Source organism: Ascaphus truei, chromosome 11 (genome assembly GCF_040206685.1).
Source record: "Ascaphus truei isolate aAscTru1 chromosome 11, aAscTru1.hap1, whole genome shotgun sequence".
Classification (NCBI taxonomy): domain Eukaryota; kingdom Metazoa; phylum Chordata; class Amphibia; order Anura; family Ascaphidae; genus Ascaphus; species Ascaphus truei.
This window is the reverse complement of record NC_134493.1, coordinates 58,140,520-58,166,884: the sequence shown is the minus strand read 5'-3', so window position 1 is coordinate 58,166,884 and position 26,365 is coordinate 58,140,520. Positions and strand designations below refer to the sequence as shown.

The 26,365-nt window shown below is 44.5% G+C and overlaps 1 protein-coding gene across 1 annotated transcript in view; it reads left to right on the top strand.

Moving 5' to 3' along the window:
* The window catches only part of LOC142463608 (uncharacterized), a 52,387-nt gene extending 26,926 nt beyond the window's left edge, over window positions 1-25,461 (top strand). The window contains exons 5-11 of the mRNA XM_075566559.1: window positions 7,270-7,464; window positions 8,502-8,524; window positions 16,760-16,840; window positions 17,131-17,184; window positions 19,191-19,277; window positions 23,662-23,736; window positions 24,999-25,461. Coding sequence (XP_075422674.1) covers window positions 7,270-7,464; window positions 8,502-8,524; window positions 16,760-16,840; window positions 17,131-17,184; window positions 19,191-19,277; window positions 23,662-23,736; window positions 24,999-25,124 — 641 coding nt within the window. The 3' untranslated portion in view covers window positions 25,125-25,461. The remainder of the gene's footprint in view (window positions 1-7,269; window positions 7,465-8,501; window positions 8,525-16,759; window positions 16,841-17,130; window positions 17,185-19,190; window positions 19,278-23,661; window positions 23,737-24,998) is intronic.
* The last annotated feature ends 904 nt before the right edge of the window (window positions 25,462-26,365 follow it).

Genomic DNA, 26,365 nt, shown 5'->3' with positions numbered 1-26,365 from the left:
TGACAACAGCCAGAGTAAAACTTAGACAAATCCAGCTGGAGGATGTTGAGAAGGCCCTCAAATGGACTAATCAACAATATTATGACAAGGGGAACAAGGCAGACAGACTTTTGGCGACTAAATTAAGAGGGGTACATAAACGGTCCCAAATCACGGCAATCAAGAGTAGATCTGGTGAGATACAACATAGTGATAGCAAAATAGCAGCCGAATTTACAAAATTTTACACCGAACTGTATAATCTAAGATCAAAAAATGGCCGGCCTGAATCAATAGCATCCGAATTAATAGCGCAATACTTAGATAAATGTAAGCTCCCCACACTAACGGAGGAGGAAAACACAGTCCTCAACGCTGAGATCTCAAAAGAGGAACTGGAAGAGGCGGTCAAATCACTAAAAATTACTAAGTCTCCTGGCCCCGACGGGTTCACTAATGTCTACTATAAGAGATTCTTGCCAGTACTATCCACGCATCTTCTAAAGATATTTAACGATTTCATGGAAGGAAATCAAATCCCCACGTCAATGTCCCTGGCCACCCTGGCCATTATACATAAAGAAGGCAGGGACCCGATGCAATGTGGAAGCTATCGTCCAATCTCCCTGCTTAATTGTGATCTCAAGCTATATAGCAAAATACTCGCAAATAGATTAAACCCCATCTTACCGAGATTAATAGATAGTGATCAAGTAGGATTCGTAGCAGGCAGACAGGCCTCGGACAATACTCGGAAGATAATAGACATTATTGAACATGTCCATCTCACAGAGACCAAAGCACTACTCCTAAGCCTAGATGCAGAGAAGGCGTTCGATAGAATAGACTGGCTATTCATGGACCAAGTTATGTGTAAATTCGGATTCAAAGACGCATACCTAGAAGGAGTCCGTAGATTATATCAAAACCCGTCTGCAACAGTAAAACTACCAGGGGGCAGTAACCAGAGATTTGAGATCACTAATGGAACTCGACAGGGATGCCCCCTATCTCCTCTCCTCTTTGCATTAACCATAGAACCCCTAGCATCTGCAATTAGAGCCAATAGAGACATCAAAGGAATAGAAATTGGACACAGGCAGCACAAAATATCGCTATTCGCAGATGATGTCATCCTAACCCTTACACAACCCCAAACATCCCTACCTAACCTCCAAAAAGAGCTCCGGGACTTTGGAGATATTTCAGGCTATAAAATCAATAATGACAAATCGGAAGCACTAAATTTAAGCCTGCCAGAGCCAGAGGTGAAACTCCTCAAACTAAACTTTAACTATCATTGGAGCTCCTCGAGTATCAAATATTTGGGAGTAAAGATAACGAGGAACTACCAATCCCTATATCAACAAAATTATCCGACTCTGTTCCGGAAAATCAAACAAGATCTAGAGAAATGGGGAGGATATCAGATATCATGGATCGGGAGGATGATATCAGTTAAAATGAACATACTCCCTAGATTATTATATTATTTTCAGACTCTCCCGGTCCACATCCCTGGCTCAGAATTAAAGAACATTCAAAAACTAATCTTCCACTTTATTTGGCAGGGTAAGAAACCCAGAATCACCAGGACAGTTCTTTTGGCATCAAGGGGGAGAGGAGGACTTGGTGTTCCAGACATCACAAAATACTACCAAGCCGCCCAATTGCGACAGGTAGTAGTCTGGAACGCCAACCCAAACCAATACTGTTGGCTAGATATAGAATCATACTACGCCGGGACGCCTTCACTGCCGGCTTGCCTTTGGTCCCTGAGCAGGGAAGACATGCAGAACAGTAAATTTAAGTTAGGCCCAATGAGACACACATGGGAGATTTGGACGAAATGCAAATTTAAATTTAAGCTCACCACACCTCAATCCCAACTCATACCAATTTATAAAAATCCGAAATTCCCCCCTGGCTGTGAGCCCAGACAATGGGACCAATTTAAAACAAAAAATATTAGAGCGGTTGCTGACCTCCTGAGCTTTGAGGAGTTCCTGAGTTATCAACGCCTAAAAACCAAATATGAAATAGCAAGATTGGATGTCTTCAAGTATCTACAAATTTGGCATTTTATTCAAACTTTATCCCCAACGTTGAAATTTCCCCCTCTCACCAGTTTCGAGCGGCTCTGTAGAGAAACAGGCCACCAGAAAGGTCTTATAACACAAATCTACGGTGAATTGGAAAGGGCCATAGAAGCCCCTACACATGACTATATGCTGCATTGGGCAGCAGAATTGGAAATAGTTATAGACCGAGAGGACTGGGAAAGAATTTGGGAAAATGCCTCAGGAACTTCCATATGTACCACAATCAAAGAAAATATATATAAAATACTGTTTCGCTGGTATCTTACCCCAGTTAGAATAAATCAAATTTACCCCCAGGCGTCCGATTTATGCTGGAGAGGTTGCGGTCAGAAGGGGGACATGGCCCATATTTGGTGGACATGTCCGGAAATTCAAAAATATTGGGGAACAATACAAAAATTAATAGAGGAGGTCACAGACCTCAAAATCCCTATTGACCCGTTGACCTACCTGTTGGCCAGGCCCTTAGAAAATTTGGACCGACCAACAAGTAAATTAATCTCTTTCATTCTTACAGCGGCTAGATGTGCGGTGGCGGCCGCCTGGAAGAAGGTGTCTCCCCCCTCAAAACAAACGGTAAAAAATAGGGTGCAAGAGGTGATGAATATGGAGAAACTATCTGCCTTCTTGAAAAGATCCACTGACTTCTTTAACAAAACATGGGATCCGTGGCTATCCCATATGGCACCCCTACGCCACTAATCCACATATGAAAAGTAAAAAAAAAAAAAAAAAAAGAGAGAGAGAAAGGAAATCCAGGTCAGGGGCACCAATGAAAATAGACTGAGGACACGGGAAGCAATGGGTATCCCCCCCCCACCCACCCTCCCTTCCTATTCCCACTCTTACTCTCTGTTTCCATACTCGCGCTCCCCACATAGCCCCTGGTGGGCCAGGGGAGCGGTGAGCTTTCCTCTTCTATTTCCGGTTTCTCTAACCAACAAAAGGAGAAAATCTGTATTAGGCTGTATTATCGTTTGTTTCTTGCATACTGTGAATTATCTAAATGCCTAATAAAAATTTTTTGAAAAAAAAAAAAAAATCACATGGTTACATAGTGACACAGAGACATAGTGTGACCTTCCAATCACATGGTTACATAGTGACACAGAAACATAGTGTCTCCTTCCAATCACATGGTTACATAGTGACACAGGGACATAGTGTGACCTTCCAATCACATGGTTACATAGTGACACAGAGACATAGTGTGACCTTCCAATCACATGGTTACATAGTGACACAGAGACATAGTGTGCCCTTCCAATCACATGGTTACATAGTGACACAGAGACATGGTGTGACCTTCCAATCACATAGTTACATAGTGACACAGAGACACAGTGTGACCTTCCAATCACATGGTTACATAGTGACACAGGACATAGTGTGACCTTACAATCACATGGTTACATAGTGACACAGAGACATAGTGTGTCCTTCCAATCACATGGTTACATAGTTACACAGGACATAGTGTGTCCTTCCAACCACATGGTTACATGGTGACACAGGACATAGTGTGTCCTTCCAATCACATGGTTACATAGTGACACAGAGACATAGTGTGTCCTTCCAATCACATGGTTACATAGTGACACAGAGACATAGTGTGTCCTTCCAATCACATGGTTCCATAGTGACACAGAAACATAGTGTGTCCCTCCAATCACATGGTTACATGGTGACACAGAGACATAGTGTGTCCTTCCAATCACATGGTTACATAGTGACACAGAGACATAGTGTGTCCTTCCAATTACATGGTGACACAGAGACATAGTGTGTCGTTCCAATCACATGGTTACATAGTGACACAGAAACATAGTGTGTCCTTCCAATCACATGGTTACATGGTGACACAGAGACATGGTGTGCCCTTCCAATCACATGGTTACATAGTGACACAGCGACATAGTGTGTCCTTCCAATCACATGGTTACATAGTGACACAGAGACATAGTGTGACCTTCCAATCACATGGTTACATAGTGACACAGAGACATAGTGTGTCCTTCCAATCACATGGTTACATAGTGACACAGAGACATAGTGTGACCTTCCAATCACATGGTTACATAGTGACACAGAGACATAGTGTGTCCTTCCAATCACATGGTTACATAGTGACACAGAGACATAGTGTGTCCTTCCAATCACATAGTTACATAGTGACACAGAGACATAGTGTGTCCTTCCAATCACATGGTTACATAGTGACACAGAGACATAGTGTGACCTTCCAATCACATGGTTACATAGTGACACAGAGACATAGTGTGTCCTTCCAATCACATAGTGACACAGAGACATAGTGTGTCCTTCCAATCACATGGTGACACAGAGACATAGTGTGCCCTTCCAATCACATGGTTACATGGTGACACAGAGACATAGTGTGTCCTTCCAATCACATGGTTACATAGTGACACAGGGACATAGTGTGACCTTCCAATCACATGGTTACATAGTGACACAGGGACATAGTGTGTCCTTACAATCACATGGTTACATAGTGACACAGAGGCATAGTGTGTCCTTCCAATCACATGTTTACATAGTGACACAGGACATAGTGTGTCCTTACAATCACATGGTTACCTAGTGACACAGGACATAGTGTGTCCTTCCAATCACATGGTTACATGGTGACACAGAGGCATAGTGTGTCCTTCCAATCACATAGTTACATAGTGACATAGTGTGTCCTTCCAATCACATGGTTACATAGTGACACAGGACATAGTGTGTCCTTCCAATCACATGGTTACATGGTGACACAGAGACATAGTGTGTCCTTCCAATCACATGGTTACATAGTGACACAGAGACATAGTGTGTCCTTCCAATTACATGGTGACACAGAGACATAGTGTGTCCTTCCAATCACATGGTTACATAGTGACACAGAGACATAGTGTGTCCTTCCAATCACATGGTTACATAGTGACACAGAGACATAGTGTGACCTTCCAATCACATAGTTACATAGTGACACAGAGACATAGTGTGTCCTTCCAATCACATGGTTACATAGTGACACAGAGACATAGTGTGACCTTCCAATCACATGGTTACATGGTGACACAGAGACACAGTGTGTCCTTCCATTCACATGGTTACATAGTGACACAGAGACATAGTGTGTCTTTCCAATCACATGGTTACATAGTGACACAGAGACATAGTGTGTCCTTCCAATCACATGGTTACATAGTGACACAGGACATCGTGTGTCCTTCCAATCACATGGTTAGATAGTGACACAGAGACATAGTGTGACCTTCCAATCACATGGTTACATGGTGACACAGAGACATAGTGTGTCCTTCCAATCACATGGTTACATAGTGACATAGTGTGTCCTTCCAATCACATGGTTACATAGTGACACAGGGACATAGTGTGTCCTTCCAATCACATGGTTACATAGTGACACAGAGGCATAGTGTGTCCTTCCAATCACATGGTTACATAGTGACACAGAGGCATAGTGTGTCCTTCCAATCACATGGTGACACAGAGACATAGTGTGTCCTTCCAATCACATGGTTACATGGTGACACAGAGACATAGTGTGAGCTTCCAATCACATGGTTACATGGTGACACAGAGACATAGTGTGTCCTTCCAATCACACGGTGACACAGAGACATAGTGTGTCCTTCCAATCACATGGTTACATAGTGACACAGAGACATAGTGTGTCCTTCCAATCACATGGTTACATAGTGACACAGAGGCATAGTGTGTCCTTCCAATCACATGGTGACACAGAGACATAGTGTGTCCTTCCAATCACATGGTTACATGGTGACACAGAGACATAGTGTGACCTTCCAATCACATGGTTACATGGTGACACAGAGACATAGTGTGTCCTTCCAATCACATAGTTACATAGTGACACAGAGACATAGTGTGTCCTTCCAATCACATGGTTACATGGTGACACAGAGACATAGTGTGACCTTCCAATGTCATGGTTACATGGTGACACAGAGACATAGTGTGTCCTTCCAATCACATGGTTACATAGTGACACAGAGACATAGTGTGTCCTTCCAATCACATGGTTACATAGTGACACAGGGACATAGTGTGACCTTCCATTCACATAGTTACATAGTGACACAGAGGCATAGTGTGTCCTTCCAATCACATGGTGACACAGAGACATAGTGTGACCTTCCAATCACATGGTTACATGGTGACACAGAGACCTAGTGTGTCCTTCCAATCACATGGTTACATAGTGACACAGAACATAGTGTGTCCTTCCAATCACATGGTTACATAGTGACACAGAGACATAGTGTGTCCTTCCAATCACATGGTTACATAGTGACACAGGACATAGTGTGTCCTTCCAATCACATGGTTACATAGTGACACAGAACATAGTGTGTCCTTCCAATCACATGGTTACATAGTGACACAGGACATAGTGTGTCCTTCCAATCACATGGTTACATAGTGACAGAGAGACATAGTGTGTCCTTCCAATCACAAGGTTACATAGTGACACAGAGACATAGTGTGACCTTCCAATCACATGGTTACATAGTGACACAGAGACATAGTGTCTCCTTCCAATCACATGGTTACATAGTGACACAGGACATTGTGTGTCCTTCCAATCACATGGTTACATAGTGACACAGGACATAGTGTGTCCTTCCAATCACATGGTTACATGGTGACAGAGAGACATAGTGTGTCCTTCCAATCACATGGTTACATAGTGACAAAGAGACAAAGTGACACATTATTCCCAATGTATTCTATTCCTTTTACTGCAGGATAACATGTTATATTTCTCCTGGGAAGAAAGTACCCTGTCGCCCTGAGAATCCCTCTCATCCTCATTTCATTGTGACACAGAGAGAATATGTGATCTTGTTTACTGGGTGACAAAGACACACACAGTACAGCCCACCCAGTCTGCCCCTCACCGTGCAGGGATAGTGCCAAGAGGGGGTCTAACGTCCAGCTAGTCTGCCCCTCCCCTGGCTGGATGTCATACAGATGGTCACAGGGAGTTTGGCCAATAGCGTGTATCCATCTCACAACATGGTGACACAATCACGATGTAATGAGCACGTGTGTGTGGTGTCAGATAGTGTCCCACTCATATAAATATCCCCCGGGAAGGATAATCTGGGTTTGATACTTCTCTGTCCTGCAGGGAAAGCGAATGTCTTCGTGGTTATTGATGATCTGGACGACAGCGATTCGGAGGCAAAGAACAGAATCCTCACACATCAGCCGAAGATTCGGAATCTGGCCAGCGATGTCTTCCTCTTCACCCGGGAAGAGAAGGATTCCTCTGACATGCACAACTCGCCAAAACTGAATGCCATGAGAGAGCTCGTTAACAAAGGTATTGTCCAAACGTGTCCACGTCTTTTCTAAGTGTGTGGGCTCACGTCCAGCCAGAGCCACTTATACTCCATCTGTGAGATACCCAGCAAGTGTCAGGGTCTCCCTGTGCCTCCGATTGTAAGCTCTTGCGGCTGTGCAAATCTATGATAAAAGCTTAGGGAACGGGACGTTCTATATAGGAATACAGTACAGTAATAGGGTTTGTAAATCATTTATGCAACGCCACTCTTCTCAGATACCATGTATCATGTTTTCTGAGTATCTCACCTTGGCGTACACGCCCTATACTCACTGTTGTGACTTTCTCCATACGACGGTGTTTGGGTCCAGTTAGCACACTTTCTAACTGCACACTTTCTAACTGCACACTTTCTAACTGCACACTTTCTAACTGCACACTTTCTAACTGCACACTTTCTAACTGCACACTTTCTAACTGCACACTTTCTAACTGCACACTTTCTAACTGCACACTTTCTAACCGCACACTTTCTAACCGCACACTTTCTAACCGCACACTTTCTAACCGCACACTTTCTAACGTATTTTTACTGGGATTGTTGTTCTTTGTGGAATTTTGGGGTTTAAGGTACATTTTAGTTGGATTAAAGAACATTAAGATTTTCCCAAATTCTGACAGACGCCAGAGCTACGAGTTTGCTCTAATTCCACGTCACCGTGTCACCTTACAGTGGGAGGGGGGCAGATTTAGTGGGCCCCGATATCCTCCTGTCACGAAAACTCAACATCACTCTCACCTTACAATGGTGGGGCACATTCAGTAAGACACAGATACACTCTGACCTATATCACTGTCCCCTGTCAGTGGGAGAGACGCAATGGGCGCCATGTTTTTTACTTGTTCTGTCACACAGTAGCGGCTCTCACAGAAGGGATCATGCAGACGGGTCACAGCTCTGTTGGGTTTGATTACAATCACTTTAGGATCCATCAAGAGCTTCTGTAAATCTTAATGCCAGCCCCATGGGAAGTGAGGGGATGATTGAGAAAGTAACAATGTTTTTATTCTTGTAGGGTTACGTGGTGACGCCCATTGGGTAAGTATACCAAATAAGTACACATGGGAGGGATGTTGATCCAGGGAGTAATCTGATGGCCATTACTGGGGTCTGGAAGGAGTTTATTTTCCCCCATATGAGATGTCCTTGGATAAGGCTGAGGCCCCGGTCTCGGCGGTGCATGCGCTCCTGCCAGGCTGGTGGCGCATGCAGCTGAGATCCGCGGAATGCGGTGAGCTGCAGGGGGAAAGGTGGGGGGAGCGTGGTGGGGGACGCAACCATGACTTCACCCGGCAGGTTCGCCCTCGTTGGCTGAATCGCTGGGAGGGTGGGGGAAAGGGGCGAGGCGGGCGTGGCCAGCGCTCCGTTGCAAGTTCTGAGCACACATTTCCTGTCTTCAGAGAGATCTGTCCGTGCAACGCGGCGGGCAATGTGGGTAGCGGGCCTGGCCCCATTGAGGGGCGGCTCTTGCCGTAGCGGGCGCTGCAGCAATCAATAAATTCATCGCGGCCATATTTTATTTTCTCAATACCCTAGAGCACCGGTGCGTAAACTGGGGGGCGCGAGACTGCCAGCGGGGGGCGCGGGGTTCCCCGCGCGCTTCCCGAAGGCACTTAAATTACGTGCCGGGGGTGCTGCAGGGCCTCTGTAAACCTAACTTACCTTGGCTCCGGCAGCTTCTTACACGTGTCGCCATGGCATCGTGGCGGAGGTCATGTGACGTGACGTCATGGCGCCTGAGCCGAGGTAAGTGGGGGTGAGGAGGGGGTGAGGGGACTTCCGGCAGAGGAGAGCACGGAAAAAAGTTTGCGCCCCCCTGCCCTAGACAACCAGCCCTCCTCCCTCCGTCAGCCCCTGTGCCTGCATTATTGTGCGGGATGGAAATGTGTCGGATAAAGACTTCTTCTGACCCGGCAGAATGTCCAACCGCAGCGCTGATTCCTCCTCTCCCCTCATGACATTGCGCCTCTATAACCGCGTCTCTGGATACTTGTACTGTTCCTAGTAACGTGCGGCCTCCTCACGGCACACGCACGTCTTCTCTCAGCAGTAATACGACATTCCCCCTCTTCCTCTTACTATGTGTGTATGTAACGCACGCGGCAATGTGTAATCCTACAGTCTTACCTAAGCCGACACTCGTATGCTGCTCCTGTTATAAATCTGTCACAATCCTGACTGTGCTCAGGACATGCGTGAGAACGAGAGGTAACTCTCACTGTATTACTGCCTGTAACACGTTATATCTCTGTGCCCAGGACATGCGTAAGAACGAGAGGTAACTCTCACTGTATTACTTCCTGTAACACATGTTATAACTCTGTGCCCAAGACATACGTGAGAACGAGAGGTAACTCTCACTGTATTACTGCCTGTAACACATGTTATAACTCTGTGCCCAGGACATGCGTGAGAACGAGAGGTAACTCTCACTGTATTACTGCCTGTAACACGTTATAACTCTGTGCCCAGGACATGCGTGAGAACGAGAGGTAACTCTCACTGTATTACTGCCTGTAACACATCTTATAACTCTGTGCCCAGGACATGCGTGAGAGCGAGACGTAACTCTCACTGTATTACTGCCTGTAACACGTTATAACTCTGTGCCCAGGACATGCGTTAGAACGAGAGGTAACTCTCACTGTATTACTGCCTGTAACACACGTTATAACTCTGTGCCCAGGACATGCGTGAGAACGAGAGGTAACTCTCACTGTATTACTGCCTGTAACACGTTATAACTCTGTGCCCAGGACATGCGTGAGAACGAGAGATAACTCTCACTGTATTACTGCCTGTAACACGTTATAACTCTGTGCCCAGGACATGCGTGAGAACGAGAGATAACTCTCACTGTATTACTGCCTGTAACACGTTATAACTCTGTGCCCAGGACATGCGTGAGAACGAGAGGTAACTCTCACTGTATTACTGCCTGTAACACATGTTATAACTCTGTGCTCAGGACATGCGTGAGAACGAGAGGCAACTCTCACTGTATTACTGCCTGTAACACGTTATAACTCTGTGCCCAGGACATGCGTGAGAACGAGAGGTAACTCTCACTGTATTACTGCCTGTAACACACGTTATAACTCTGTGCCCAGGACATGCGTGAGAACGAGAGGTAACTCTCACTGTATTACTGCCTGTAACACGTTATAACTCTGTGCCCAGGACATGCGTGAGAACGAGAGGTAACTCTCACTGTATTACTGCCTGTAACACATGTTATAACTCTGTGCCCAGGACATGCGTGAGAACAAGAGGTAACTCTCACTGTATTACTGCCTGTAACACATGTTATAACTCTGTGCCCAGGACATGCGTGAGAATGAGAGGTAACTCTCACTGTATTACTTCCTGTAACACGTTATAACTCTGTGCCCAGGACATGCGTGAGAACGAGAGGTAACTCTCACTGTATTACTGCCTGTAACACATGTTATAACTCTGTGCCCAGGACATGCGTGAGAACGAGAGGTAACTCTCACTGTATTACTTCCTGTAACACATGTTATAACTCTGTGCCCAGGACATGCGTGAGAACGAGCGGTAACTCTCATTGTATTACTTACTGTAACACGTTATAACTCTGTGCCCAGGACATGCGTGAGAGCGAGAGGTAACTCTCACTGTATTACTTCCTGTAACACATTATATCTCTGTGCCCAGAACATGCGTGAGAACGAGAGGTAACTCTCACTGTATTACTTCCTGTAACACACGTTATAACTCTGTGCCCAGAACATGCGTGAGAACGAGAGGTAACGCTCAGTGTATTACTGCCTGTAACACGTTATAACTCTGTGCCCAGGACATGCGTGAGAGCGAGCGGTAACTCTCACTGTATTACTGCCTGTAACACATGTTATAACTCTGTGCCCGGGACATGCGTGAGAACGAGAGGTAACTCTCACTGTATTACTGCCTGTAACACATGTTATAATTCTGTGCCCAGGACATGCGTGAGAACGAGCGGTAACTCTCACTGTATTACTGCCTGTAACACACGTTATAACTCTGTGCCCAGGACATGCGTGAGAACGAGCGGTAACTCTCACTGTATTACTTCCTGTAACACACGTTATAACTTTGCCCAGGACATGCGTGAGAGCGAGAGGTAACTCTCACTGTATTACTTCCTGTAACACACGTTATAACTCTGTGCCCAGGACATGCGTGAGAGCGAGCGGTAACTCTCACTGTATTCCTGCCTGTAACACATGTTATAACTCTGTGCCCAGGACATGTGTGAGAACGAGAGGTAACTCTCACTGTATTACTGCCTGTAACACGTTATAACTCTGTGCCCAGGACATGCGTGAGAGCGAGAGGTAACTCTCACTGTATTACTGCCTGTAACACGTTATAACTCTGTGCCCAGGACATGCGTGAGAGCGAGAGGTAACTCTCACTGTATTACTGCCTGTAACACGTTATAACTCTGTGCCCAGGACATGCGTGAGAGCGAGAGGTAACTCTCACTGTATTACTACCTGTAACACACGTTATAACTCTGTGCCCAGGACATGCGTGAGAGCGAGAGGTAACTCTCACTGTATTACTGCCTGTAACACGTTATATCTCTGTACCCAGGACATGCGTGAGAGCGAGAGGTAACTCTCACTGTATTCCTGCCTGTAACACGTTATAACTCTGTGCCCAGGACATGCGTGAGAACGAGAGGTAACTCTCACTGTATTACTGCCTGTAACACACGTTATAACTCTGTGCCCAGGACATGCGTGAGAACGAGAGGTAACTCTCACTGTATTACTGCCTGTAACACGTTATAACTCTGTGCCCAGGACATGCGTGAGAACGAGAGGTAACTCTCACTGTATTACTGCCTGTAACACACGTTATATCTCTGTGCCCAGGACATGCGTGAGAGCGAGAGGTAACTCTCACTGTATTACTGCCTGTAACACATATTTATAAATAAATAAAACAGATCATGTCTGTGTGGCCTGAACAGGACAGGGACAAAAAGATCACGACAGGGTAACTCCCATAAAAATAGTATTTATTCCGCTTACCTAAGCATTAACAGGTAAAACCCCACCTACGCGTTTCACGCTCTTGCGCTTTACCAAGGTGTGAGGTTAATGAATAAAACTTACATATTTATAAATGCCGGAGGCTCGGGAGTTACGTCATCGACCTGCGACCCCACGATGCATCTCTCCTGAGCTGTAGTGAAAAACGTCCCTCCCTATTGGCTGCCTAGGTCAGCTGACCTCAAACATGAAAATCAAAACTTTATTTTTAGCAACCATATGCACAAAATAACAGTCCCATAGAGAGGCGTGCACGGCAGCTGTACAAGCGTCGTAACTGTAGCAACAACCAACACACAATAGTAAACCGGCTATCAAAATGTAAAGAGCTCCCACAGATCTTACCACAAGCTAAACATTATAATAACTTAGAAATGCTAGAAAGATAATAAACAATTATAAAAAGAGCACACTCATATGTCTTAGGTCTGGAACCCTGCTTTTTGCCATTATCCCTTAGCATACAGTGCTTCCACTGCAGCAAGGGATTCTGGGAAATGACATGTAAATGTGTGTATATGTATCTCAACAACAAATATATTGTTGAAGAGAAAACTATATACATGTATTCTGTACTGAAGACCCACAGATTATAGTGTCAATGTTCCAAACTGACAAACAGGGTTCAGTTGATAATAAGTAGTTTATTGTATAGTATGATCATACTCATTCAAAAGTCTACAAGACTCTCTCTGCCAGGGAGTGTCCAGGCAGCAACCTTTATACATATTTGGTTCCTTTGTTTAAACTGTTACTAGGCAGATTACACTAACCTCTCCTTAATTCTTAAACCAATCATTTTACAGATCATTAAACTTGGTTTAAACTGGCCTCAAACAGCCACGAATAGATACCTGGTACTCACTATCGCAAGAATGTGGGCGTTACTTTAGGCACAGTCGTAAATCTATTTAGCAAAATCCTCTCATCTATACCAGACACATTCTTACTCACAAAATGAATAGATGAAACAATTAGATTTTACAAAATGGAAACTGAACATCACTTTCAATCCTTCTCCAGAGACCCCCCTGTCCGTTTCTGTAATATATCAACAGTATCTTCATTTAAACAATATTATTTCGTCATTCTAATCCAAGATGAATGATATATGCCAAGAGGTTCATTATGATCACAAACGTGGATTATGGCAGGTGATGCCACAGCTGTGGGTCATGGGAAGATTAAAACCTCCATAAACCTGTAAATTGTCCTCAACTTGTGTATATGCATACATTAATAAATATTACTAGAAAATAATACCAGATATTGAATGATAATCAGTTAGACATATATCGTTAAATCGGTTCAGTTGGCACGCCTGTAGGTGCTGGTAAAATGTAGGTTCGTGTCCCATTATAAATAATATATCAATACGATACCGTTCCGCAGTCTGGTAATAAGGAGGCAGCACTCAGTAAGTAGTTCGTCAAAATGAGTATATTAGTAACAAAGGTGATACATTAAGAAACCCAACGATTCCAAAACGTTGGGTTTCCAAAACGTTGGGTTTCCAAAACGTTGGGTTTCCAAAACATTGGGTTTCTTGATATATCACCTTTATTACTAATATACTCATTTTGACGAACTACTTACCGAGTGCTGCCTCCTGATTACGAGACTGCGGAACGGTATCGTATCTATATATATAATTCTGAAAATCTTGGTTGTGAGTGTCTGTAGACCATTTGATTGGTCCGTCGGTCCGCCCGCCCTCCCACGGCTCTCATTGGCCAGTGTGTCTCGCCCCCCCCACGGCTCTCATTGGCCGGTGCGTTCTAACCCAGGGCTCCCCAACCCCCGGCCACACTGCTGCTGCTGCCACCTGCGGTGAGGAAATGCTCACTGGTGGTGGCGATGTCGGCTGTTGCTGCTGGGGGAGGCTTAACTGAGACTGTGAGTTTCCCCCCCCACCCAGCTCCGTTTTTGCCCCCCACTCTGTTTTTGCCCCCCCCCCCCCCCAGCTCCTGTTTTGACCCCCAGCTCCTTTTTTGACCCCCCAGCTCCTTTTTTGACCCCGCTCCGTTTTTGACCCCCCCCAGCTCCGTTTTTGACCCCCCGCTCCGTTCTTGACCCCTCCCAGCTCAGTTCTTGACCCCTCCCAACTCCGTTTTTGACCCCCCCCCAGCTCCATTTTTGACCCCCCCAACACACACAGTGACAGACACACACAGTCTGACAGACACACACAGTCTGACAGACACACACAGTCTGACACACACACACAGTCTGACAGACACACACAGTCTGACAGACACACACAGTCTGACAGACACACACACACACTGACATACACGCACATGCACACACACACACACACACACACACACAGTGACACACACACAGTGACACCTCCCTCCCCCCCTTGCCTGCCTGCCTTCCCCATAGGCCGCCTCCCGTCTCCCGCCTCTGCCTTTCACCCCCCGCCGCCTCACACCCCTGCACCCCACAGCCGCCGACCGCACTCAACAGACACCTGCCGCCTCTCACCCACTCGACACACACCGCCGCCTCTCACCCACCTGACACACTCGACAGCCAGCACTCACTACCCACCCGCCACCCGTACTGAACACCCACCTGCCACCTCACACCCGCTCACACCCTAGCAGGACACCCACCCACAGCCAGCACTCACTACCCACCCGCCACCCGTACTGAACACCCACCCGCCGCCTCACACCCGCTCACACCCTAGCGGGACACCCACCCACAGCCAGCACTCACTACCCACCCGCCACCCGTACTGAACACCCACCCGCCGCCTCACACCCGCTCACACCCTAGCGGGACACACACCCACAGCCAGCACTCACTACCCACCCGCCACCCGTACTGAACACCCACCTGCCACCTCACACCCGCTCACACCCTAGCGGGACACCCACCCACAGCCAGCACTCACTACCCACCCGCCACCCGTACTGAACACCCACCCGCCGCCTCACACCCGCTCACACCCTAGCAGGACACCCACCCACAGCCAGCACTCACTACCCACCCGCCACCCGTACTGAACACCCACCCGCCGCCTCACACCCGCTCACACCCTAGCAGGACACCCACCCACAGCCAGCACTCACTACCCACCCGCCACCCGTACTGAACACCCACCTGCCACCTCACACCCGCTCACACCCTAGCAGGACACCCACCCACAGCCAGCACTCACTACCCACCCGCCACCCGTACTGAACACCCACCCGATGCCTCACACCCGCTCACACCATAGCGGGACACACACCCACTGCCAGCACTCCACTACCCACCCGCCACCCGTACTGAACACCCACCCGATGCCTCACACCCGCTCACACCATAGCGGGACACCCACCCACAGCCAGCACTCACTACCCACCCGCCACCCGTACTGAACACCCACCCGCCGCTTCACACACGCTCACACCATAGCGGGACACACACCTCACATTTTACATCATTTATGTCACCTAAATATACATTGTACTGTGGTGTCTTTACAATAAACCATTTTTAAACAACAACATCGTATTACATTTTCTTCCATGTTTCTTTTCAACATTATTATACAACCTTTCCACCAAATAGTCACCTATTGTTCCATGATTTATACATAATACTACCTATTACAGATTTACATCCCGGGCAACGCCGGGTATATCATCTAGTTGATATATATATATATATATATATATATATATATATATATATATATATATATATATATATATATATATATATATATATATATATATATATATATATATATATATATAGAGATAGATATAGATATATAGATAGATAGATAAAGATAGATCAAAAAACTAAACTATATTTGGTGCAAAGATTTCTCATTAAGTGTAAATACAAAATCTATATTATATGAAACATATACATAAAGGAGGACCTATAGAAATCAGGTCCAAATATGCTCTTCGTGTTTGGGGTCAGCTGACCTAGGCAGCTAATAGGGAGACACGTTATCCACTACAGCTCAGGAGCGACGCGTTGTGGGGTCGCAGGTCGATGACGTAACTCCCGAGGCATCGGCATGTATAAAAATGTGTACGTTTTATTAATAAACCTCACGCCTTGATAAAGCGCGAAACGCGTAGGTGGGTTGTTTACCTGTTAATGCTTATGGGAGCTGAATAAATGATATTTTTATGGACGTTACCCTGTCGTGATCATTTTGCCCCTAATGGAGGCTGTGCCCCGTTCCACACAGACACCGTTTGGACACCTTTTTACAACGGATTCTGCACACCGTTTGGATTTGCCAGATTCACGGAGAGGGCTTCATATAAAGGTAACTGCATTGGCCCCGTGCTTGTTACCCTCCTCATAAATAGTCCCCTAAGTTTGCAGAGGTGAGATTTATAGATTGCGCCACAAACTGTGGTGGGGGCGCCACGGGGCGGGACTTCTCCCGAGCAGCTAATACCTGGCCTGTTTCTGTGGACAGGTGAAGGCATTTCCGGACATTATTGATTGTATATTAGGAATACTCCATAGAGTACATTGACTGAGCACCATTTCACCACTGGACTGCACTATCAAACAGACCCTAAAATACCTGTGTTTGCTCTTCTCCGACAGTCACCTACATCACACATGAAAATACCCGACAAGGAGGAAAAACCCAAAAGAAAGGTAATTTCTGCGGGTCCCGGGTTTAACACGCACACTTTAATATTTGCCTTTTTGCTGCAGTTTTCTGTTCTGCTGTGATTCTGTCCCATGGATAATAACCGCTAGATCCCGTGTACCTCCTCCCTGCTACAAGGAGATCCCGTGTACCTCCTCTCTATGCAACACCGGGATCCCGTGTACCTCCTCTCTATGCAACACGGGGATCCTGTGTACCTCCTCTCTATGCAACACGGGGATCCCGTGTACCTCCTCTCTATGCAACACGGGGATCCTGTGTACCTCCTCTCTATGCAACACGGGGATCCCGTGTACCTCCTCTCTATGCAACATGGGGATCCCGTGTACCTCCTCTCTATGCAACACGGGGATCCCGTGTACATCCTCTCTATGCAACACGGGGATCCCGTGTACCTCCTCTCTATGCAACACAGGGATCCCGTGTACTTCCTCTCTATGCAACACGAGGATCCCGTGTACATCCTCTCTATGCAACACGGGGATCCCGTGTACATCCTCTCTATGCAACATGGGGATCCCGTGTACCTCCTAACTATGCAACACGGGGATCCCGTGTACCTCCTCTCTATGCAACACGGGTATCCCGTGAACCTCCTCTCTATGCAACACGGGGATCCCGTGTACCTCCTCTCTATGCAACACGGGGATCCCGTGTACCTCCTCTTTATGCAACACGGGGATCCCATGTACCTCCTCTCTATGCAACATGGGGATCCCGTGTACCTCCTCTCTATGCAACACGGGGATCCCGTGTACCTCCTCTCTATGCAACACAGGGATCCCGTGTACTTCCTCTCTATGCAACACGGGGATCCCGTGTACCTCCTCGCTATGCAACACGGGGATCCCGTGTACCTCCTCTCTATGCAACACAGGGATCCCGTGTACCTCCTCTCTGCTACACAGGTGTTATGTGTCCCAGTCTCTGCACCCATTTAATGCAAGAAAAAGGTCCCATAAGATGATGTCGTTACCCGGCAGGTTCGCCCTCATTGGCTGAGCCGCCAGGGGGGCGTGGCCAGCGCTGCGTCACAAGTTGTGAGCCCAGATTTCCTGTTTTCAGAGAAATCTGGTCTCACGATGCGGCGGCCCCATTTAGCGGCGGTTCTTGTCCCTGCAGCGTACGCCATAGCGGGAACAACAGCAGGCAGCGGGGACCTAGCCTTATAGATGCATCATCTCCTTCAAAGTCACGTAGGAGAACGCTTGCCATTATAATCTGCTGGTATGTAATACACTCATTATACCAGTGCAGCTCAGGAATGGACCGGGGGGACACGAGCGGCGAAGACCCTTCCCTTGGGTATTATTGATGCCCTTCCCTTGGGTATTATTGATGCCCTTCCCTTGGGTATTATTGATGCCCTTCCCTTGGGTATTATTGATGCCCTTCCCTTGGGTATTATTGATGCCCTTTCCTTGGGTATTATTGATGCCCTTCCCTTGGGTATTATTGATGCCCTTCCCTTGGGTATTATTGATGCCCTTTCCTTGGGTATTATTGATGCCCTTCCCTTGGGTATTATTGATGCCCTTTCCTTGGGTATTATTGATGCCCTTCCCTTGGGTATTATTGATGCCCTTTCCTTGGGTATTATTGATGCCCTTTCCTTGGGTATTATTGATGCCCTTTCCTTGGGTATTATTGATGCCCTTTCCTTGGGTATTATTGATGCCCTTTCCTTGGGTATTATTGATGCCCTTTCCTTGGGTATTATTGATGCCCTTTCCTTGGGTATTATTGATGCCCTTTCCTTGGGTATTATTGATGCCCTTCCCTTGGGTATTATTGATGCCCTTCCCTTGGGTATTATTGATGCCCTTCCCTTGGGTATTATTGATGCCCTTTCCTTGGGTATTATTGATGCCCTTTCCTTGGGTATTATTGATGCCCTTTCCTTGGGTATTATTGATGCCCTTTCCTTGGGTATTATTGATGCCCTTTCCTTGGGTATTTATCAGTAGATTAACTGCTTACTGTGTTTTAGGCATATCGCAATATGGGATCGATGGTGAGATATGGAATAACTGCGTTCACATGGTGGAATACCTACCGCAATCCAGATGTTGCAGCAGTGAGTATCTGCAGATGCGTATCTGTTAGGAATAGGTACATATATTAGCAGAAAAGGATTCTTCCATATAGGATGATGTGGGCGCGCACTGCGTTCGTGGACGTGCCAGAAACAGGCCGATACTGCCGGGTCACTTAAAAACTACGTTTTTTGATGTCGACAAACCATACCGCAGCTACGGTACCTCGACAAGAAGCTCTGAGGCGCTTCGTGCCGACGGGCACTGTGTCCAAGAGTAGCGTTCTCCTCGAGTGTACCGGCATATGTAGTGATTGGTCGCCTGATGCTACGCCCCCAACGTCATTCAACAGGTCCCCCACGAATCACAGATGGTCCATGATGACGCAGCGGTGGAGGTAACCATGGCAGCCAGGACACACACAAATGCCGGGACACATAATATGATCGTTAAAATAACAACAAAGATGAAATAGATCAAAAAGGTGCATAAAAAGAGGTGAATGATACAATGACCTAATGCAAAAAACATAACCATGAAACATAAAGAAAAATAATAATAATACAGAATAAATACCTAAATACCTAAAACCAAATAACCAATTGTTGCATCAAAAAAGAAATCTCTGAATACAAAAACGTGTATATACTGTATATATATATATATATATATATATATATATATATATATATATATATATATCAACCATATGTACATATCATAAAACACAAATAGAGGTACCTGATTATCATAATATTCTTAATTTTGATGTCCCCCTATACATCTATATCTTAATTGAAAACTTCAATTTATATAACAGATATCAATCATGGAAATAGAACTAATGGATGGATGTAGGCATAACAAAAATTGGACTTTGTCAAATTTTATATAGTTGGAGAAAAGATTGTAATTGAATGCTTTCATGGAACCATACCCTTAGCATGACAAGACCACTGGACATAATTCTAGATGAAAAATACATTATTCGTTCACTTTTAAACTCTCAATAAAATATATGAGAGTAACTTAAATTGAAACACTTAGCAAGAAACTCTGAATAATCTTTGCAATAAGTCCTTGGTCATTAGAATTCCCTGAACAAACATAGTTTGAGAAGAAGATAAATCGCTCAATAATATATTTTGTTTGGAACTATGAAAGTATCCACTAGAGATAACTAAGTGAGGAATCTAGTTCACCCACCCTTAGCTCTGAGTGAGATTTTTTTTGAGATATATCTGAACTTGAAATACAAGATAGAAGGCCTTGAATCTTCTTTTTATTAAGGCCGTCCTAATTGAAATTACTTGAATAAACATAATTTGAGAAAGACCTACATCGTACAATGGTTTACTCTTCTGAGGACTAAAGAGTTGTCTATAAAGGATCATACACAAACCTCAAGTAAATCATATTCACAAGAGAAAATGTGGCTACCACGAGAGAGAAAATTATAGCAATGTATATATGAGTCAATCATAAAGAAATGTTTCAATTCCCATTCTGTATTTATCCCAGAGGGAGTTAGTGGTGAGGGTAAATATCCAGAACATATCTCATTTGTTGAGGACGTTCTTTCTATTCCCCCTTCTGATAGATAATGGAATGTGTTCCAGACCGCTGAATTGAAAGTTGTCTATACTTCCATGTGACTTGCATGTGGACAATTGGAGAAATTTCTTGACACCGGGAGATCTAGATCTCTCTTCTTTATAGACCTCAGATGCTCCATAATTCTTATCTTTTAATGGTCTAATTGTACGACCAACATAATTCTTTCCACGTCCACAATAGAGAATATAGACAACGTGATACATATAGATGAACGTGAATATAGATAACAGTGTTACAAGTTATACATTTATTGATTCTATATCTATCCTTTGTCGCTGTAGATGAAATAGATCTGATTGACTTAACATGTTTACATATGCTACAAAGACCCATTTATGAAATCCTTTGGGTGAGAGAAAGCCTTGGGTTCATTTTTCAGGGGCTCAGGGATGAGTACTACATCTATTATTCAAATGCTTATACGTTGTGTGGATCCAGCTCCAGGGATTGGTTCATCCATCCTTTGGGGGACTTGTTGATTGTTATCAGGGTCTCCCTAGACATCCCCGTAGTATGTGTTGGTGACATACCTTTATACCTTTTATAGGAGCACATGGGGTCTCATTGACATGGAACCACATTGGACAGGCGATACCTTTTTGTGCATTTAAACATATATGCATTTTTTTCACTTGCCTAATATTGCGCTTTTGAGCCCTGCATCGGGAGGGGCTTCCTCACTTCTTGCTTAACACATATATACTAGCAGCTGTATTAGTAGTAAGTAGATTGTAAGCTCTTCGGGGCAGAGACTCCTTCGCCTAATGTGCACTTTTATGTCGAAGTGTTTATTCCTATTATATCACGCCTGTAAGGTGCTGTGTACATGGATGGCAATATATAAATAATGGTATGTATGTATGTATGTATGTCTTTATTTGTATAGCGCCATAAAATGTACATAGCGCTTCACAGTAGTAATACATGTCATATAAATAACAAATATAAATAACAGATCATGGGAATAAGTGCTTCAGACATACTGTAAAAGTAACATTAAGGAAGGAGTCCCTGCTCCGAGGAGCTTACAATCTAATTGGTAGGTAGGGAGAACGTAGAGAGACAGTAGGAGGGAATACTAGTAAGTGCGTCTGCAGGAGGCCAAGCTTTGTGTCATGTGTCCATGATTATCCAGTGCTACTCATATGCTTCTTTAAGCAGATGTGTCTTAAGGTGGGTCTTAAAGGTGGATACATACATACATACACACATACACACATGTATACATACATACATACATATACATACATACACACATACACACATGTATACATACATACATGTATACATACATACATACATACACACATGTATACATACATACACACATACACACATGTATACATACATACATACATACACACATACACACATGTATACATACATACACACGTATACATACATACATACATGTATACATACATACACACATGTATACATACATACATGTATACATACATACATACACACATGTATACATACATACATACATGTATACATACCTACATACACACATGTATACATACATACATGTATACATACATACATGCATACACACACACATGTATACATACATACACACATGTATACATACATACATACACACATACACACATGTATACATACATACATACACACATACACACATGTATACATACATACATACACACATACATACATGTATACATACATACATATATTACATACACACATGTATACACACATACACACATGTATACATACATACATACACATGTATACATACATACACACATACACACATGTATACATACATACATACATGTATACATACACCCAGTAACCCAAGCACTCTGCTTAGGGGTCACACTCGACTCCTCCCTCACATTCGCCCCTCACATTCAAAACATTTCTAAAACCTGTCGCTTTTTCCTCCGCAATATAACAAAGATACTCCCTTTCCTCTGTTGCTCGACTGCTAAAACTCTGACTCAGGCCCTCATTCTCTCCCGTCTTGATTACTGTAACCTCCTGCTGTCCGGCCTTACTGCCTCTCACCTGTCTCCCCTACACTCTATCCTAAACGCTGCTGCCAGAATCACTCTACTCTTTCCTAGATCTGTCTCAGCGTCTCCCCTCCTGAAATCCCTCTCCTGGCTTCCAATCAAATCCCGCATCTCACACTCCATTCTTCTCCTCACTTTTAAAGCTTTACACTTCTGCCCCTCCTTACATCTCATCCCTAATTTCTCGTTATGCACCATCCCGACTTGTGCGTTCTTCTCAAGGATGTCTTCTCTCTACCTCCTTTGTATCTAAAGACCTCTCCCGCCTTAAACCTTTTTCACTGACTGCCCCACACCCCTGGAATGCCTTCCCCTCAGTACCCGACTAGCACCCTCTCTATCCACCTTTAAGACCCACCTTAAGACACATTTGCTTAAAGAAGCATATGAATAGCACTGTGGATATTCTGAACACATGATACATAATGCTTGGCCCCCTGCAGACTCACTTACCAGAACTCCCTCCTACTGTCTCTGTACGTTCTCCCTGCCTACCAATTAGATTGTAAGCTCCTCGGAGCAGGGACTCCTCTTCCTTAATGTTACTTTTATGTCTAAAGCACTTATTCCCATGATCTGTTATTTATATTATCTGTTATTTATTTGATTACCACATGTATTACTGCTGTGAAGCGCTATGTACATTAATGGCGCTATATAAATAAAGACATACAATACAATACAATACATGCATGTAAATGTGAGGTCTGAGTAATACATAGAAATCATGTGACTGACCGTGACTTTTCCATGTGATATTCAGGCTTTTCTGACCTTATTTTGGACTGCAGCCGCTTGGAAAATCTATTGTTACCCATCTAAGCCCCTTATACCTGATGTAAGTATTTACACTGCTTCATATCATGTGGCTTCATCCCGTGGTGTGTGTATTGGTGGCTGCAGCGTGTTCATAGCCAGGAAAGAACCAGGAAATATGTGTAACACGCAGAGTGGCGTGTGTCTGTGTGTAACACGCAAAGCAGTGTGTATGTGTAACACGCAGAGCGGCGTGTGTCTGTGTAACACGCAGAGCAGCGTGTGTCTGTGTAACACGCAGAGTGGCGTGTGTCGGTGTGTAACACGCAGAGCGGCGTGTGTCTGTGTGTAACACGCAGAGCGGCGTGTGTCTGTGTGTAACACGCAGAGTGGCGTGTGGGCGTGTGTCTGTGTGTAACACGCAGAGCGCCGTGTGTCTGTGTGTAACACGCAGAGCGGCGTGTGTCTGTGTAACACGCAGAGCGGCGTGTGTGTGCAACACGCAGAGCAGCGTGTGTCTCTGAGTAACACGCAGAGCGGCGTGTGTTTGTGTGTAACACGCAGAGCGGCGTGTGTCTGTGTGTAACACGCAGAGCGGCGTGTGTCTGTGTAACACGCAGAGCGGCGTGTGTCTGTGTGTAACACGCAGAGCGACGTGTGTCGGTGTAACACGCAGTGGCGTGTGTCTGTGTAACACGCATTGACGTATGTCTGTGTAACACGCAGAGCGGCGTGTGTCTGTGTAACACGCAGAGCGGCGTGTGTCTGTGTAACACGCAGAGCGGCGTGTGTCTGTGTAACACGCAGTGTGATGAAGCTAACTGTACAGAATAAAATAAACAAGTGACACAAATAAGAACACGAGTTACTAACTTCATATAGTGGTTATATACAGCATATTAGGGGTATGCACAGCATATTGGTGTTATACTCAGCATATTAGGGGTATACACAGCATATTAGGGGTATAAACAGCATATTAGGGGTATACAAAGCATATTAGGGGTATACACAGCATATTAGGGGTATACACAGCATATTAAGGGGAAACAGAGAATATTATGGGTATACACAGCATATTATGGGTATACACAGCATATTGGTGTTATACACAGCATATTGGTGTTATACACAGCATATTAGGGTTATACACAGCATATTAGGGTTATACACAGCATATTAGGGTTATACACAGCATATTAGGGGTATACACAGCATATTGGTGTTATACACAGCATATTAGGGGTATACTCAGCATATTAGTGTTATACACAGCATATTAGTGTTATACACAGCTTATTAGTGTTATACACAGCAACCTTTCTTTCTTTTTCTTTCTTTCAGAAGCCAATGTTAAGCCAAATCGTACTGACATTTGCAGGGATAATGACTGTGAGACGGATCTATAACATACGGCTCTATCCCATTGTAGCTCATGTGCGAGCCGCTCTGAGAACAGCTGCATCCTAATCAGTCTGATAAGAATCCGCCCCACAGCCACCAGCTCCCGTCTCGTCCTCCTGACGTCGGGACTCCTCCTTCCTTTCGGCAGCAGTGAGACGGAGAAGAGGACACGGTCGCGGATTCATTCTTTCTTAATTATTAATCAGCTGCTTCCTTGGGTGCGACACTTACCTCCCGCTAGGGGTTGGGTAGGGACTGTCCCACGCAGTGCGAGTAAAGGCTCGGGGGTAAAAGACCAACGTAGGACTTTATTTCTGTACCGAAGACACCGAGATTACCACAGGGAGGAAACACTGTTAGTTCTAAAAAATAAAAACACCGATAATCATTAATATACAATGTATACAGACTGACCACTGATCATTAATATACAATGTACACAGACTGACCACTGATCATTAATATACAATGTATACAGACTGACCACTGATCATTAATATACAATGTATACAGACTGACCACTGATCATTAATATACAATGTATACAGACTGACCACTGATCATTAATATACAATGTACACAGACTGACCACTGATCATTAATATACAATGTATACAGACTGACCACTGATCATTAATATACAATGTATACAGACTGACCACTGATCATTAATATACAATGTACACAGACTGACCACTGATCATTAATATACAATGTATACAGACTGACCACTGATCATTAATATACAATGTACACAGACTGACCACTGATCATTAATATACAATGTATACAGACTGACCACTGATCATTAATATACAATGTATACAGACTGACCACTGATCATTAATATACAATGTATACAGACTGACCACTGATCATTAATATACAATGTACACAGACTGACCACTGATCATTAATATACAATGTATACAGACTGACCACTGATCATTAATATACAATGTACACAGACTGACCACTGATCATTAATATACAATGTATACAGACTGACCACTGATCATTAATATACAATGTATACAGACTGACCACTGATCATTAATATACAATGTATACAGACTGACCACTGATCATTAATATACAATGTATACAGACTGACCACTGATCATTAATATACAATGTATACAGACTGACCACTGATCATTAATATACAATGTACACAGACTGACCACTGATCATTAATATACAATGTACACAGACTGACCACTGATCATTAATATACAATGTATACAGACTGACCACTGATCATTAATATACAATGTATACAGACTGACCACTGATCATTAATATAC